The sequence below is a fragment of the Marmota marmota genome, unplaced genomic scaffold (genome assembly GCF_001458135.2).
Source record: "Marmota marmota marmota unplaced genomic scaffold, marMar, whole genome shotgun sequence".
Taxonomy (NCBI): domain Eukaryota; kingdom Metazoa; phylum Chordata; class Mammalia; order Rodentia; family Sciuridae; genus Marmota; species Marmota marmota.
The window spans coordinates 17,835,252-17,851,592 of record NW_025999880.1 but is presented as its reverse complement, the minus strand read 5'-3'; the positions used below and the strand labels follow the sequence as shown (position 1 = coordinate 17,851,592).

At 53.4% G+C, this 16,341-nt stretch overlaps 1 protein-coding gene across 1 annotated transcript; it reads right to left on the bottom strand.

Moving 5' to 3' along the window:
• Window positions 1-1,806: 1,806 nt before the first annotated feature.
• Window positions 1,807-16,033, bottom strand: Ccr7 (C-C motif chemokine receptor 7). Its single transcript, XM_015495759.2, has 3 exons — window positions 15,906-16,033; window positions 9,226-9,275; window positions 1,807-6,200 (listed from the first exon to the last, which is right to left on the bottom strand). Exons 1-3 carry the CDS (start codon window positions 15,913-15,915, stop codon window positions 5,124-5,126), a joined length of 1,137 nt encoding a protein of 378 aa, XP_015351245.1. The 5' UTR covers window positions 15,916-16,033; the 3' UTR covers window positions 1,807-5,123.
• Window positions 16,034-16,341: the final 308 nt, after the last annotated feature.

Genomic DNA, 16,341 nt, shown 5'->3' with positions numbered 1-16,341 from the left:
AACCCCCTGCAGGCCTGGGAAGAGGAAGGCACCACTTAGTCTTTGCATGTGATCCTGTTTCTGCTTTGGTCACCCGAGTGCTGTTGCATAAACTCCACAAGACAAATGTGCTCGTGTTTCCAACCTCTTTTGAAACATCGGGAAAGAGTTTGGGGGCATGTCATCAGCAGCATCTGCTGAACGTCATAATGTCAGATATTTACCCAGAACAAATATAAACTTGTCTGTCCTAGGCAGGCTCTGACATGGGCTCCAGAGGACTTCAGGGCGGGGAGTTGCTTTACCTGCCCTCGGTCTAGTGGACTTGGGCATCTGTCCTCAGGACCTATTGCCTCAAAGGGAATGGAGCCAGAAAGGACCTGGCCAGGCTGACCCCTCCCAGACTGTGCAGGGAGGTGCTTATTTACCCTGAGCTGAGAACCTGGAGGTCAAACTGTGTGTGACACTTAGAACAGCCCTGCCAGCCAAGCCCCTGGGATTTGTGGACAATAGAGCAAAGTAAGATTATAGCCATCCCTGAAGCACCCTCGGGAGAGGAAGGACTTGACAACAGAGATGTCTGAATTTGGTCACTCACCAACCCAGAGAGAGGAGCCCGAGGGGAATTCACATTCTCTTGTTTCTGAGTTTGGGCAGGGCCAGCTGCAGGGCCAAGGATGGGTTAAGCAGCTCTGGCCAGGAGTCTTTTCTGCAGGCAGAGCCCTTGTGTGAGTCTGCCTGGGCCCTGGAACTGGCACAGCCACTCTGGGATGACCACAGGGTAGCTGGGCCCCTTCAGGCATCTGCACCCATGGAGTGGGGGCTGGACGTTCATTGTTTTGATGCCTGACAGCGCTGCTTTTTTGAGTTGAGGGAGAGGGTACTTATTTCTTCCCCCTGAGGCTTTCTAGGGGCTCAGACTGGGAAACTCGGCTATTTCTGACCCTTCTCTCTGCAGAAAAGGCCACGGGCCCACCTGTGTATCCCCCTGTTTCCCCCCCTGGGATTGGGAGGCCTGGGGAAATTATGCGCGAGTGAGCATGTGCACATGCATGTGTGTACACAGGGACATCCACTGACCCGCTGAAGACACTCTCCACGTTGGGGTCCCAGCATATATTCCCTAGACCCACCCCTGCCCCACCTGTCCCACTTAGAATCACTTCCCTCCCTCATCTCCTTTGGCTTAAGCTCCCATCCATCTCCAAGGGCTGTTTCCTTCCTTCCATGTACCCCTCAACACAGAAATGCAACCAAGTACCTAAGTTTTGGGGAAGATAGCCTCACTTCCTTTCTTAAGATCAGGGGTAGCTTGGTAGTTGAGTGCTTGCCCAGCGTGCATGAGGCCCTGGGTTCCATTCCCCAGCACCAGGTGGGGAATCCGTTGCCTGATTTCCTTTGGGTCTGCTGCCATATTCCATTCATTTTCTCAGACTCCACAGCAAGGACAGGAACTATTTAAGGGGGTGAGAGAGGTTTTCCTTAAGGAAGGGTGCCTGCCAGGAAGTACGAGGCATATCACAGGTAGTGGGAATGATGGAGCTAGTGCTGCTAGTTCTTGTGGGATGTGCTCTGGATGGGACCTTTAGGAAACTGGGTTTCAGGTCTAGTGTTGCCAAGAGCTTCTGATAGACCTCAGGTAAGCTTGTTTGTCTCACCTGGACTGCTTGGTGGGAAGGCCAGACTACTAATCCCAAAATTGTGATTAATTGTATGAGATTGGAAATTGGGCTAAGGATTGAACTTGGTTACCTCGAGGTTAGCAGCATTCTTTTTTTTTTTTTAAGCTGCCATTTCTTAAATGTTCCTAAGTGACACCCAACAACATTTTATTTATATGAATAATTTATTTCACATCACAACCCTAGGAGGTCAATACTACTAATAATCCCATTATACAGATTAGGAAAACAAGGCACGGAGGGGCTAAGTTACCAGCCCAAGCAGTGCAGCTGGGATTCAAACCAGACTGGCTGCAAGAGTCTGAGCTCCCCACCACCACGCTCAACATTCCGGGCACTGTGCTACATGTTTACCCAATTCTTGTCCATTTTGCAGCTGAGAAATCTGAGACTCAGAGCAGTTGAGCAACAGCTGAAGGTCACACAGATGGGGAGCAATAGAGATGAGATTTGAAGTTGGCTGGGCTCCGGAACCTCGGCTCCCCCCACCCTCTGGCAGTCCTGCCAGACTCTCGAGCTCCCAAAGTGAGTTTAAGCAATCTCCCTGAGCTGTGATATCTCTCCTGGAATGTCAGCCCCTCCCTCTGGGCCTCAGTTTCACCATCTAGAGAGTGATGAGGGTTGGCCTGCCGAATGTTGAGGTCCCTTCCAGCTCTATGAAGCTGTGATAAAGAGACGGGGTGCTTCTAGCTGAAAGGGCAGCTCCATGACCTGGGAATGCCTTGGACTTGGCCTGTGGCTGTAGCCAGGGAGGGTGAGGGGGACAAGGGGCTGGAATGAAGGCAAACTTCAGGAAACCGTAGAAGGACCCTGGGGGCCGTGAACCTAGGAAGGCAGGATAGCTGTATGAAACAGAAGAAGAGGGGGAGAGAGAGAGAGAGAGAGAGAGAGAGAGAGAGAGAGAGAGAAGCCCTGGGTGGTCCTTTCCTTTTTCCCAGGGGTTACCCCCCAACACAAGGTAGGCTCACGAGAGCCCTGGGTAAGGGAGTGGGGTTTGGACCCACATGGGGCTGGGGTCTCAATTTCTGAGACACAGCAGTTTGGGGATTTAACGTGGCTGGGGGTTTTGTTGTCTCTGTAAATATTTGGAGACGTCCAGTTATTCTAGAAAAATGTATTTGAAGTTGGGGTGGCGTGTTTGTGGGGCTGGCTGGGCTTCCTTTTCCGTGATGGCTCTTGTTACATTCCTCCCTGCAGGAACTGAGGGCTGTTTTCCCATCTGTAACTAACCTCATTAGGATATACACCCCCACACACGCTCGGGCAGGTTCCCCTTGGGGACACACTTGCACAATGGCATCGCCTTCTCATCCCACGGTCGCACGCACACTCGGTTGCGGCTGCACCTTTAATATTTGATGCCGTTGCCGCGGACACCGCTGCATGCCTGCATGCTGACTGCCCCCTGTGCCAGCCTCATTCCTGTCAGGCGCCAGTTCCCGGCTTGGAGGCAGCCTGACAAATCGTGTTAGAAACCTCCCAGCCCCATGCGTCCTGCGGAGGAGGGTAATGTTATGTGGTTACGAGATCAGAGAATGGGCGTCATTGCCAGGCAGGCTCCATTTCCAGTGGAGGCGCTTTTGGCTTGGGAAAATCTGTGGGTTCACCTTTTGTGCCAAGGTCTCAACCCTCCCTCGGATGCCCCCTGGGACCCAGAGCCATGTGCATGCTGGGCCTTTAACATACATCCTACACCTCACAGGTTGGACTGATTTCTTTGGTTTGGAGAAGTCAGGATTCCGGGTGGGCCCAGGCTACCAGTGACATGGACCCCTGGTTTGTGCATGGGGCAGCATCTGTTCTTCCCTCCCATCCTCTGCAGTGAACACCTACACCTCTGTGGTTTGAATGTGTGTCCTTTTGCCACCCATGTGTTGGAACCCCAAAGTAGTGGCATTACTGGGAGAGTCCCGATGAGGGGGAGGTTATCAGAGCCCCATGAATGGGATTAATGACCTTATAAAAGAGCTAACGGGAACCTGCTGTGCCCTTTAGGCCCTTTGTCCAGCCTCCAGAACTGTGAGGAACACTTTTCTACTATTTAACAATGACCCAGACTGGAGTTTAGCGCTGCATTCAGAGTGGATCAAGACACATGCCACGGAGGACCGTTGCAACAAGTGGCCCGTAGGGAGCGTCCTGGGTGGTCCCAGATTTTAAGCACCCAGCGAAGGGTCCCATCCAGCCTGTCTCATCAGCCTCGTTCTAGACTCTGTGACCACTGAGCCCAGGGTAAAGCCCTCCCTCCAAACACAAGTTTGGGGCCTGACAAGGGTCAGGGCTCTAGTTCCAGGCTGAGCTGGCACAGGGCAGATCCAGCTGAGGGTCAAGATAGTTCTCAGGCAGAGAAGTTACTGGAACAATGTGGTCTCTCAGATTGGAGTCTCTGGTTCACTGGTGACTGCACAGGCTTGGTTCCATCTCCTGCTCTCTGGAAGGGCGTTCACAAGATGGACATCCTGTCCTTATCCTCCTTCAACCCTCTCTCAGCTTCTTGGGCTGCTGTCACTGGATGAGCTCAGAGCACAGCTCAGTGTTCTCATGTTTCTGAGCTTCTCTGAGAAATGAGGATGGGGAGGAGGGGGATGGGGCGGTCAGGTGGGGTGTGGGACATTGCAAAAGAACACACTCATCTGCCATTTACAAAAGAATGTTTAGCCTCTTTCTTTCAAAGCTGTCGTTTCCTCAAAGCAAAGTTTTATTTGCTCTCTTAATGAATTGAAGAGCAGGACAGTTTTCATCTGGCAGCCAGCACTGTCACCCTCTCTGGTCTCCAACCTTTCTGTCCTCCCCTCTCATCCTCGTGGAGCTGAGACCTGACCTTATGTCATCGCTGCTGCAGAGCTTGGCTGGGAAAGTGGCTTGGTCAGGCTGGGGCAGCCGGCCTGGCCTGCAGGGAACACCACCTTTCCTTGTTGGTGGCAGGGGAAGGGCAGACATGCTCTCGGGGCAGTTAGGAGGTTGCCTTGCTGACAGTGGAAAAGAGAGATGGAGGAGGGGACTCACAGAGTTGGTTTGACCTGTCCCCTTTCTCACCAGGCTAAGAAGCTTCGCCAAAATCTTGGTCTTGGAGACAGAGTCTTATTTTCTGGAAGGCCTGGCCTCTGCCCTTGAGTCTCTGGGATGGCTTCTTTCTAGCTGAGAAGAAGGTTCATTCAGGGGACTCAGCAGCCCCTGCCACCATCAGTCCCGTCTCCTTCACTATTGCTCACGAGGGGCAGATGGTTTCGCCACTTTCACTTTTGATGTCTGGTTTGGGGACAACAGCTTTATTGGCAGGCTTGGTTGAGGTAGCTAGTGTTGGGGTCAAGCTGTCTCTTGGGACTCTTGGTTTTTACGCTGAGGTCAACTTCAATGGCCAGAACTGCTTTTCGTTCAGCAGCTTTTGGATGGGTGTCTTGAATCTGCTCTCTGACCCCTAGGCCCTGGGAGAAGTCCCTCTCCCCTGGGCAGAGGAGCTGCCTATGGAGAGAAGGTGGTGGTGGTCTCGGCCTCCATGCTCATAGAGGTATGCCGCGTGTGCCGACAGGAAGACCACTGTCGGAGCTGCTCCTGGCTGAGGCAGCCCAGGTCCTTAAAGAGCTTGAAGAGGTCGTTGCGGAACTTGACACCAATGAAGGCGTACAGGAAAGGGTTGACGCAGCACCGGACGCAGGCCATGCTGTAGGTGACATCATAGGCGATGTTGAGTTGCTTGCTGAGCTCGCAGGTGCTGCTGGTGATGTTGAAATTGGCCACCGTCTGGGCCAGGATCACCCCATTGTAGGGCAACTGGAAGATGATGAAGACTACAACCACGGCAATGATCACCTTGATGGCCTTGTTGCGCTCGAAGTTGCGCGCCTGGAGCAGGGTGCGGATGATGACAAGGTAGCAGAAGCTCATGGCCAGCAGGGGCACCAGGAAGCCAATCACCATCTGGGCCACCTGGATGGTGATCAAAGCCTCCACACGCTCGGTGATGAGAGAGCATCGCCAGGCTTGCTCGCTGCTGCTCCTCTGGATGCCGCTGTAGAGCAGCTCTGGGACGGAAAGCAACGTGGCCAGCATCCAGATGCCCACACAAGACAGCTTGCTGATGAGAAGCACGCGGGCGCGGTGGCGGTGGGCACACACAGCCTGGACGATGGCTACATAGCGGTCGATGCTGATACAAAGCAGCAGCAGCATACCGCTGAAGAAGCTTATTTTGTAGATACCAAAGATGAACTTGCAGAAGTCGATACCGAAGATCCAGGACTTGGCTGCACTGTAGGCCCAGAAGGGAAGAGTCAGGAGGAAGAGGATGTCTGCCATGGCCAAGTTGAGCAGGTAGGTATCTGTCATGGTCTTGAGCCGCTTGAAATAGATGTAGGTGGACACCACCAGCCCATTGCCCACCAGGCCCACGAAGCAGATGACTGAGTACATGGCGGGGAGGAACCAGGCCTTAAAGTTCCGCACATCTTTCTTGGAGCACAAAGACTCGTACAAGGTGTAGTCCACCGTGGTGTTGTCCCCGATGTAATCATCTGTGACTTCATCTTGGCACAAGCACACCTGTGGGGAAGGAAATAAGGGAAAACAGTTCAGTTTTAGTGAGGTGGGTCCAAATCTGGCTGGGATTTATCTTAGAGCAGTGGTTTCAAAGTGTGGACTGTCATCAGCCTCTCCTGGAACAAGATAGAAACACAAATTTTCAGACCTTAACTGAGAACCAGCATCTCAGGGAATGGGACCTAGGAATCTGTATTTTTCCTAAACTCTCCAGGCACTTCTTTGGTTTGAAATCACTGCATCTCAAACTTTAACATGCATATGAGTTACCTAGGGATCTTGTTAAAATGTCTATCCTGTCTGGCATGGTGGCACATGCCTGTAATCCCAGCGGCTTGGGACGCTGAGGCAGGAGGATCGAAGGTTCAAGGCCAACCTCAGCAACTGGCTGTTGCAGTGTAGTGAGGCCTGTCTCAAAATAAAAAAAAAAAGAAGAAGAGCTGGGGACGTGGCTCAGTGTGGCTGGCTCAGTGTGGCTGAGTGCCCTTGGATTCACTCCCTGATACAAAACCCAAACCAAACCAAACCCCAAAACAAAGGTATACCCTAATTTGGTGAGCTGGGCGGGGCCCAGGATTCTAGATTTCTACCAATCAGGATCAAGGGTCTGATTTTGCCAATTCTGAGACACTCAGCCTCACATGTGTAAACAGTGGGCTGGAAATAGTCGCGGCCTTGGGGTCCAATGAGCCTCGAACTGGTTAAAGGCACTTCCTCTCACTAAGCCTCAGTTTTCCTGACTGTGAAATGGAGGTGAATCCTATCTCTTGCACATGCTAGTGGTGAGGCACCTAGCCCAGGTTCTTGGACCCTTTCATGTTTACAGTTTTATTTTGTCCCCTGAAAACTCTGTGAGGTTGGGGTGTGTGTGTGTGTGTGTGTGTGTGTGTCTTTCTTCTGGAGCCTCCTTTAGAACCTGGTGGAGTTTTCCAGGGGGCCTTTAAAATGCCTCGGATTTCGAGGGAAAAGTCCACCCTGGGGTCAAGGTTGAGGAGCACCTGCTGTGAGAAGGCGGCAAAACTCCTGTTAAGAGGACAAGAAGCCCCAGGTTTGGGGCAGAAGGCTGTGATCCCGGGTGGTGAGCAACCTGGAGACGTTTATGTATTCTTGGTGTCCGCTAGCACTCTGGCAGGAGCTCAGGCAACGCGTGCCCAAGGGCACTGAGCTCTGTGAGTCGATGACTGGATGACAGGGCCCGGTGGGGGGAGTGCTCCTCAGCTGTGGCTGAGTCGTGGGCAGCTGTGCCCCTGGAAGGAAGTGTGACTTTCTTCTCCCACTCTCCCTCTGTGCTCCCACTCTCCCCCCCACCTCTCTGCCTCTCTCTCTTCCGGCAGACAGATCCCAATCAGCAGGGCTCAGCTGCTCTGGGCTTTTTTTAGCCTGTCTGCAGGACAGGGTGAAGGTTCAGCAGCCTGCCGTGATTTTATCAATGAAGGAGGGGGCACAAGTGCCGCTGTGCACAATGATAGATGGCCCTGCTCTAGAAGAACGGCCTCAGGAAACTCCTGGTTCTTCCTCAGGGAACCGGGCTCTTAGCAGTTCAATGACAATCCACATTCTGCATTCATCACTGTCCAGGGATGAGGACAGGAGAGGGTGAAATGGTGTCCAGGAGCTTTTCTTTAGGCACTGCTAGCTTGAGAAGGAAACTCAGTGGCAACCCCTTTCCCCTCTCCTGGCGTGGCTGCAGCCTGGGGGTCCTGGAGGAAGCTGGCTGCCTTTGGCCCACCCAGAGGAAGACACAAGGCCTTAGGTCCAGGATCCCTAGGCTTAAGGGGGTTGGTTCAGTCCTTTTGGACGGTGGGTCGTACTCACAGCCTCTGTGAAGCGTGCTCCCCCACCCAGTCCTCCTGCTCTACAACCCCCCTGCAGCCTTGATGCCTCTGCAGCCCACAGCCTCACCACATCCTGCCTGTCTGAGCCTCCTCCCGCACCCCCCCCCCGCACCCCTCCCCAGAAAGAGAAGAATGAGCCACAGCTGTCTTCATCCCCTCCCCAGCCTTCCAGCCAGCAGCACAGGGCAGAGGGAGGGAGGCAGTAGAGATGGGGAAGGGGGCCAGGTTGAGGGCTGCCGTCCAAGCTCCGGGGGGCCTTTGGGATGGGGTTTTGGGAACAGTGCCCAGCTTGGGGCCTGCCTCTGGCCTGAGCTCCTGGAAAGCTTCCCCTCTGGCCACCAGACCTGGGGAAGAGCCCAGTTCTGAAGCACGGCCTCTCCAGAGTGGCCTCGGAGGAGCCGGCTGTTCCCCAAGCCCTAGAGCGCTCCCACCCCGACCAACAGGGGAAACGATCGGATCGAACGCAAGGAGTTTCCTGACTCTGGCCCTTGACGGGGTGCATCTTCTGCCATCAAGTGGGACTGAGGAATGGAAACCTGCAAGTTGGGGATCTTTGCTCCTGCAGAGTTCAGGCCCCTGTGGGGTGCTTGCTCCATCCACCCTCCCCCACATTGTCTGGGCCCCATCTTTCTTCCCCATCCTCACAGCAGGGCCAGATGGGTCTCAGTTTCATGACAGAGAGTGGGGCTTCTAGGGGAGCCTTGGACTGAAGGGAGAGGGGGATAGAATAGTAGCTGGGTCACCAGACCAAAGTTTCTTTTCTCTGCTCACACGTGGCATCTTCCCTGTGTGCACATATGTGCAAAACCAGGTGAGGACAGGGATCCTGTGCAGAACCAGTGGGAGAAGAAAGTTTTGCGGTTCTTCTCTCTCCAAGAGCTCAATCCGAGTTTCTTGGGTGGGGAGACTGGAGGTGGGGTAGGGAAGGTGGTGGTAAATAACTTCACCCCATATTTTAATTTAGATGGAATAAAGGAAGTCCAGAGAACATCTGGGACTCGTGGGGGGAGGGGAGGGGAGGGTTGCTCAACAGATGGAGAGGAGGGTGGTCATCAGCTTAATGAATGGCAGGTGGGTTTTTGTCTGGGCCTTTTATTTCTTTCTAGCAAATGACCAGCTTCTCCAACAGCACTCCTGGCTTGGGAGGGGAGAGTCGGGGAGGGAACAGAGCGTTCCCTGGTAGGAAATCTCACCTGGAAAATGACAAGGAGAGCCACGGCCAGCACGCTTTTCATTGGTTTCCCTGTAGGAGACAAGGCAAGAAAGTTATTGCTTGGCAGGGACGACCCTTTGTTATTAAAGAAAGCAGCGGAGGGGGTGATGCTGCTGGGAACCGTCGTCCTGAGCTCCAGGCTCTGCGTTTGCAAAAGAGAACATCAGAACCAGATTGTGCTTTTGAACACCTGGCCTGCTGCCCGGCATCCCTGTCCTCACCTCTCCTTCCTCCACTCCCAGGTCCAGGATTAGAACACGGGGTAGGCGCTTCCCACCACTGACCCTGGCCCAGCTGGGCTTCTTCTGGAGTTGGAGAGTTTACTGGAAACTTGACTGTCCCTCAAGTCCCCAGGGTGGTCTTGGGGGGATGGGGCCCAACCCCTCCCCCCAAGAGTCCCAGATGTTCTCTGGACTTCCTTTACTCCATCTTTGCCTGACCCCAGGGTCTCAGTGGTGCCTTCCAGTGAGTGAGATGCAGGAAGAGAAGGCAAGGCCCCGGAGTGTGTACACAGTCCTGCCCTACTTCGGTGCCAGGGTCCCTTGGTCCAGGGAGCATTTCTTGGTATTCAGCTGAGCAAGCAGCCTCATATGAAGCCTCAAGTGTTTCCTGGCCAGGTGGGCCGAGGAACTAGGGGATTTCACAGGACAGGCTGGAGGAATGAGGTTACTTCACTTGCCTTTCCATGGTAGGGGAGTGCTGTAAGGACCCGCGGGACCCCTAACACTTCTTCATTCACTGACATTTACTTAGCACTGATTATTGGTCCCCTGAGCCTACCTTTGGGGCAGGAATCCCTTCCCTCTTACCTGGTGCAAGCCCAGGAATTGTGTGCCTGAGAATGAATGGATGAATGCCCTGCTTGTCCTTCCAAGGGAGGGAGCATCATGGGTCTGAGAGGACACCTGGGGGATGGGTGGTCACTATTTTATGATGTAATTATATTTCTTTTTCTAAAATTGTGTATATTTTCTTTCACTTGTTCCCTAATCTAATGCCTCAGGCGCTTGGTAGGAGGGGAGCAGTGCCAGTCCCCCCTCCACCCCCCGTGGGTGGGGTGGGGTGATGGGGGTGGGGGTGGCAGGAAAATGGAACCTGCTATGGAGGTCAGGAGGCTCTCCTTGCTTCTGAGCAGCAGATGGAGAGGCCAGGTTTCAACGCACAGGGCCTGGATATGCTCAGTTGGCCTTGTGGCCGAGCCTTAGAACATATTTCCTGCTGCAGGCTGAGCAGGGAGGACAGTTGACAGAGCCATTTATGTAGAAGTGTCATCCCGCCAGCAGGCTGGGAACACCCCCTAGGCACCAGCTGTGCCTTCTTTACCCCTGGAATTCCCCCTTGTCCCCTGACTCTCGGTTCCCAGCCAGGGTCTGACCCACAGGAAATTCACTGTGATAGCACCTGTAAATACTCAGGCAGGACCCGTAGGCATTCGCTGCTCCAGTCTCAGTAGGGACCAGAAATGCCTGGGACCCTGTTCCAGGCATCTTCTGGAGACTGAGGGCCCTCTGGAGGTTAGGGAAGCAGCCCAAGCCCGAGGGTCTGTGTCCTTGGCCACAGCACCACCTGCTGGAGCACTCCTGCATGACACCCAGGTTGCAGTTAGGGGCTCCAGGCACAGGGCTTGTGGCTGGGGATTCTGTGCTTGGGAGTTCCTAGGATAGGGAGGAACGGCATCCGGTCACATAGATAAGAAAATATTCCTCCCACCTCAAGAAAAGTATCCTGCATGTTACTGCTAGACACGGTTCCTAAAGCATAGTTCTTTTTTTGAACCAGGGATTGAACCCAGGGGTGCTTAACCACTGAGCCACATACCCAGCCTTTTAAATTTTTTTTTTTTTTTAAATTTTAAGACAGGGTCTTGCTAAGTTGCCGAGGCTGGCTTTGAACCTGTGATCCTCCTGCCTTAGCCTCCAGAACCTCTGAGATTAGAGGTGTGCATCACCGTGCCTGTCCCTAAAGCATAGTTCTGATGCCAACTCCCATGGTGTCTTCCCACGGGTTCTACCCAACCCTAAGGATAAAGCTCCTGGTGCTTACCATGGCAGTCAAGCCACGTGTATTTGGACATACCTTCCTAGCTGCATCTTTGAATACTGGGGACAGGAACTCACAGTCCCCTTGTCCCCCACTCGTGCCTGAGCATCTACAGTCCTGGTGGGCATGGGCCTCCGTGTGGCATCCTGCTCTGATGTCTCCCTCCCCTTTCTTACTGAATTACCTCTGGAACCCCTGAGCTTGCGGCCACATGTCTCCGCCTAACCACACTCTCTCCAGGGTCCAGTGCACCGCCTACCCTCCCTGACTCATCTTGATGCTCAGCGTTCGAGGTTTCTTTAAACACGTCAAAGTCTTTTGGTTACTCTAGAGAAAGCCAGCTCTGACTGTCACCGAGAACGAGAAACCTCAAAGTTTTGATCAGCCACAAGAGGTGAAATACAAGGAGCAAGTGCTGTTTCTGTTTTACTCTGGCTGCCCTTTTCCTGGGCCCCGTCCCATTCCTTTTGCTAGTATGGAGCGGGGGTGGGGGTGGGGGACAGGGGATGGGGGGTCCTGGCCCGTGTACGTGGGTGATTTCACATTCCAAGTGTGTTGGGCCTGGGGGATAAGCAGGCTTCTTGTTGGTCCAGGACGGACCATTTTCAGGAAAGTTAATAGGGGAACTTAGGGGAATTCTGGTGTGTGGCCCAGGGACCCGGTCAGTGGCCACGAGTCAGATCACTCCTGTCTGTTAAAAGTCATAAAGCGACTGGTTTTGGGTAGCAACTTGGGTGGCACCAATCTCAGGGACGTTGAGGAGCAGTTGACCTAGATGCTGGGTGTTTTCTGAGTTCCTGAATTTCCAGTAATGAGCATCATGAGTGTAAACTTCCCTAGAACTCCAACCGGAGCCCCCGTCCTGAGAAACCTCCAGTCTGGGAGGAGAAGATTACTGGCTCCTTCCTACCCCATTCCCAAGTTTTCCCAGACCTTCCAGGTGCCCAGGACTCCTGGCTGCCCATTATCTGGCCCCAGAGCCTCCCCATCTTTTTCCTCTCTGGAATTGTTCTTTCCTGGGTGGGGGAGTGGGAGGGCAGAAGCAGGAAAGCCCCAAGGATCTAGAGAGGAGATAGGAGGCCTGGGGGACCCATTCTACACAGGCAGGGACAGGAGAGACATGGCTGAGTTGTGAAGTCACTTCTATTCTCTGCTTTAGCCAATGAAACCGCCTACCTGTGAGGTCTCATTGCATCCTTGCAAAAGCCCTGAGATATTGGCACCGCTATCGTCCCCACTTGCCAATGAAGAAACAGTACAGCAAGATTAGTAGTAGCATTCCCAGAGTCACCTGAATGGCTAGTGGTGGAGCTGGGCTTTGAACCTTCTGACTCTGGAAACCATTTTTTTTTTTGGTGTGCTGCCTCCTAGTCTTTATGTATCTCTCCCTCACAATGTATTGTAAGGCTTTCCCTGTGATTCTTATTCTACGTTCCAGGAAACAGAGTCCCAGAGAGGTTAAGCTACTTGCCTGGTGGCACACAGCTGCCTTCTCAGAGATGGATCTGAGATGTGAATGGCATAGTCAGGTTTGGGCTCTCACCACTGCATTATGCTACATTCCTGATGTGCCTGTTGGGTACGTGGCCCTCTGTGGAGCATGAAGGCAACCCTCACTCTCTGTAACCATTGGTCACTCAGTTCTCTTGCTTCTATTTTTTTTTTTTTAATGGTCCTAGGGATTGAACCCAGGGATGCTCTACCACTGAGCTACCTCCCCAGCCCTTTCCATTTGTTTTTAATATTTTGAGACAGGATCTCATTAAGGTGCCGAGGCTGGCCTTGAACTTGCGATCCTTCTGCCTCACCTTCCTGGGTGGCTGGGATCCACAGGCGTGCGCCACCACACCTGGATGTTCTGTTGCTTCTATTCGCCATAATCTCTCAGAGCTGGTCCTGTCTGATAGAAGGTTCTGCAGCTCTTTCCAAAACACAAATCTAGTCCCTTAGTTCACCTAATTGAGAAGTAAAAATCTTCACTGGCTCCTCAATTGTTTTCAAGATAAAGTGCGAACTTCTCAGTGATGCCACGCGAAGTTGTAAGTATTGGTCGGACGGTACCTTTACCTTCCTCTCCTATCTCCCTCAATTTGCTTCTTTCTTGCCTTTATTACATTTGCCAGAGTTGACCACTCCTGAGCCCGAGTACCCAGGGTATTCTGTGTGCTGCATGGAGCTCTAAAACTATTTGATGTGGATGCCTTTAGGGGAGGCCTGCAGTGCTGGGATCACTCCACTCCCCTCTCCTTCCTAGATCTTATAGCCTTCTACCTTAGTTACCTTATTGGCTTCTGATGGCAGTGAGTTTGATGTCCCTGCCATATCCTGGACCCTGTCCTCATTTGGTTTGACAACTCCTCCACATCCTTCAAAACCCAACTTAAATGCCCTGCTGACCTATGATCACACTTCTTTCCTTATCTTGTCCTTATCCCCATTAATGCGCTCCCTCTCTCTCTCTCTCTCTCTCTCTCTCTCTCTCTCTCTCTCTCTCTCTCTCTCTCGGCTACAGTAGTGTGTTGACATATATGTCTCTCTCCTCCCCTGACTGGCTTTCCCTGGATTCCTCAATCCGTGAGAGTTGACTGAAAGAAAGTGCCTGGTAAAGAGGAGAGGTTTTTCCATAGCCACCCAGGCTGTAGCTTTCCCCTCTGAGGGAAGAGAGGAGGGATCGTCCCTGAATTCCTTTAGCATCTTCCTTCGCCACCACGTATGGCCACGCTGTGACACACAAGTCTGTGGCAGGTCAATTTTCTTTTCTCTGCTTTTGAGAATTCTGACAGTGGGGAGGGTGAAAGGGTTGCTCATTCAAACTGCGAAAAAAAGGCCGCGAAAAAGTCCGGCTCAGCCTTCAAGTGGCGTTTTCATTTTGTGTAACAGAAACTGTGCCTCCTCATCTACCTCTCGCTCCCTCCTGGGCAGACGAATATCGAAAAACAGACCCTTTGTGGCCCAGCCACCCTTCCAACGGCCCAGAGCCCGTTTTTGAGCACAGCTTCTCAGAGGCCTCTCCTCATACCCATATTTCGGGTTTGGCCGTTGGGGCTCTCTCTCAAGTTGAGTGAGGAAGCAAGAACATCACTTCCTCCAGGACCAGGGGTCTAGTGTCCCCAAACCTAGTCTAGGGGGACGCTCCTAGATGCTCTGGAGCCAATTGTGAGAGCATCCCTCTGTGTGTTAAGTAGGTGGCTGACCACCTGGGGTCAAGCAGGGCAGGAGAATTCACACTATGGAAATTGACCAGCTTAGCTCCAGGGGAGCTGCTTTTCAATCATTTAGTGGTCAACACAGGGAAGCCATCTCCAGTGGGTGGTATGGGCGCTCGGGGATTGTGGCTGGCACATTTGGATTCCTTGGAGTGGGTTTAGGGGGCAGGCTGACTGGGAAAAGAAGTTAGAAGAGATTTTCAAAACTGAAAATCCACTTGAAGTTCTTGATTCATTCCATCCATCCATCCATCCATCCGTCCGTCCGTCCGTCCATCCATTCCACAAACATTTGCCACTTAATCCCCAAAGCACCCAGGATGCAGAAATGCAAGATACTGGAGTTCACAGGCGGTGGATGGGGGGTCCACTGTACCCCTTCCACAGCTGTCTGCTGGGTCCAGACCTAGGATTCAGGGTGGGCGGGGAAGGCAGAGAGGAGGCAAGGGCTGTGGTGTGGCGAGGAGGGTGTGAGGACAGCACCAAGGAACCTTCACTTTTTAAAGCCAACCTCTTGTGGCTTTGAGGCCGCTTCGCTTGCTGGTGTGGCGAGCCATCTAAGAACCTGGCCTTCTTTGCTTTAGGCGGCACTGACTCTGCAGCTGAGATTGACAACTGGGGTGTCTGGGGCTGGAAGACCCACTCAGCACCCACTTGGGGCTCCCTTTGTACCCTCTCTAGTCAAGACCCAGGTTAGACCAGAAGAAGGGCTTTCTACAGCCCAGAGGCTGTCTATCTGGCTGGAGTAAGGGGGGTTTGATCAGGGACAGGGGCTGTGCTGGACGGCTGGCTATGGCTTCTCTAAGCTGAGTGTCACCAGCTCTTCCATTTTTATCCCTGAACTTGCAAGAGGCAAGTGGCAGAGCTGGTACAAAGCCCGTGGATTGCACAGCAGAGAGAAAGCACCGCAGACCACGCCTGCTTTGCACCGCACCGTGCACCCAACACAGTCACCTGTGATTGACTACTTCCCAACCGCACAGGGATCCAGACTCCCAGTGAGCAGGGGAGAAGGGAGAGAGCATTGGGAAGAGGGGGGAAGGTCCTGAGCCCTCCAAGGAGGATTTCCCCCTGCTGAAACTGGTCCCCGGGTCTCAGGGGGCCTCACAAGAACAGGTTCTGTCCAGGTCACCCACCCAGCCCCACCCTGCTGAGTTTTCCATTCCTTGCTATTTTAGAAAGATACCCCCTCAGCCCCCTGGTCCTTCCTGGCCCCAATGGCTGCCTGCTCTCCTGGGTCTGAAAGGGCAGGTGCACCCTCCCTGGGACTCTAGAGTGTCATTCTCTGGAAGTAGCCACCAATGCCCACCAAACCTCCTGATGCCCTCCACCCCACCCCGACTCCACTAGGTCTGCCTGGGGTCTGGGACCCCGGTGCTATTCCCTGTTTTGTCTCACAGGGAGGTTTACTCACCCAGGTCCATGACACTCTCCGGCGACTGAAACCACACAGGAAGGCTGGGCCCCAGTCTCAGCTACCCCTGTCTGGGGAGGAAATGGTAAGAGCCCCTTTTAAGTTGTGAGAGGAGCCTCCCTCTTCCCCACCCCTCCCTCTTGCCCGCCCCTCCCACCCCTGCTCCTCCCTCCAACGCCTCATTAGGGCCCAGCAGAGCCTTCTGGGGACAAAGGGTATGACGAAAGGTGACAGAGTGACAGCCCCCCCCCACCCCCCCCCCCCGCCGTCACTGGTCATAAGATCCTGAATCATCAGGTCATTTACATTCGAAAAGCCCCTTGTGCCCCCTGGCAGAGCTTCGGTGAGGGGCTCCTGGTTAATCCAACACAGGTTTATAGCCAGGGTATCACATGTCAGGCTGTGGGCAGAGGGTAGGAGTCAGGGGGAGGTATGT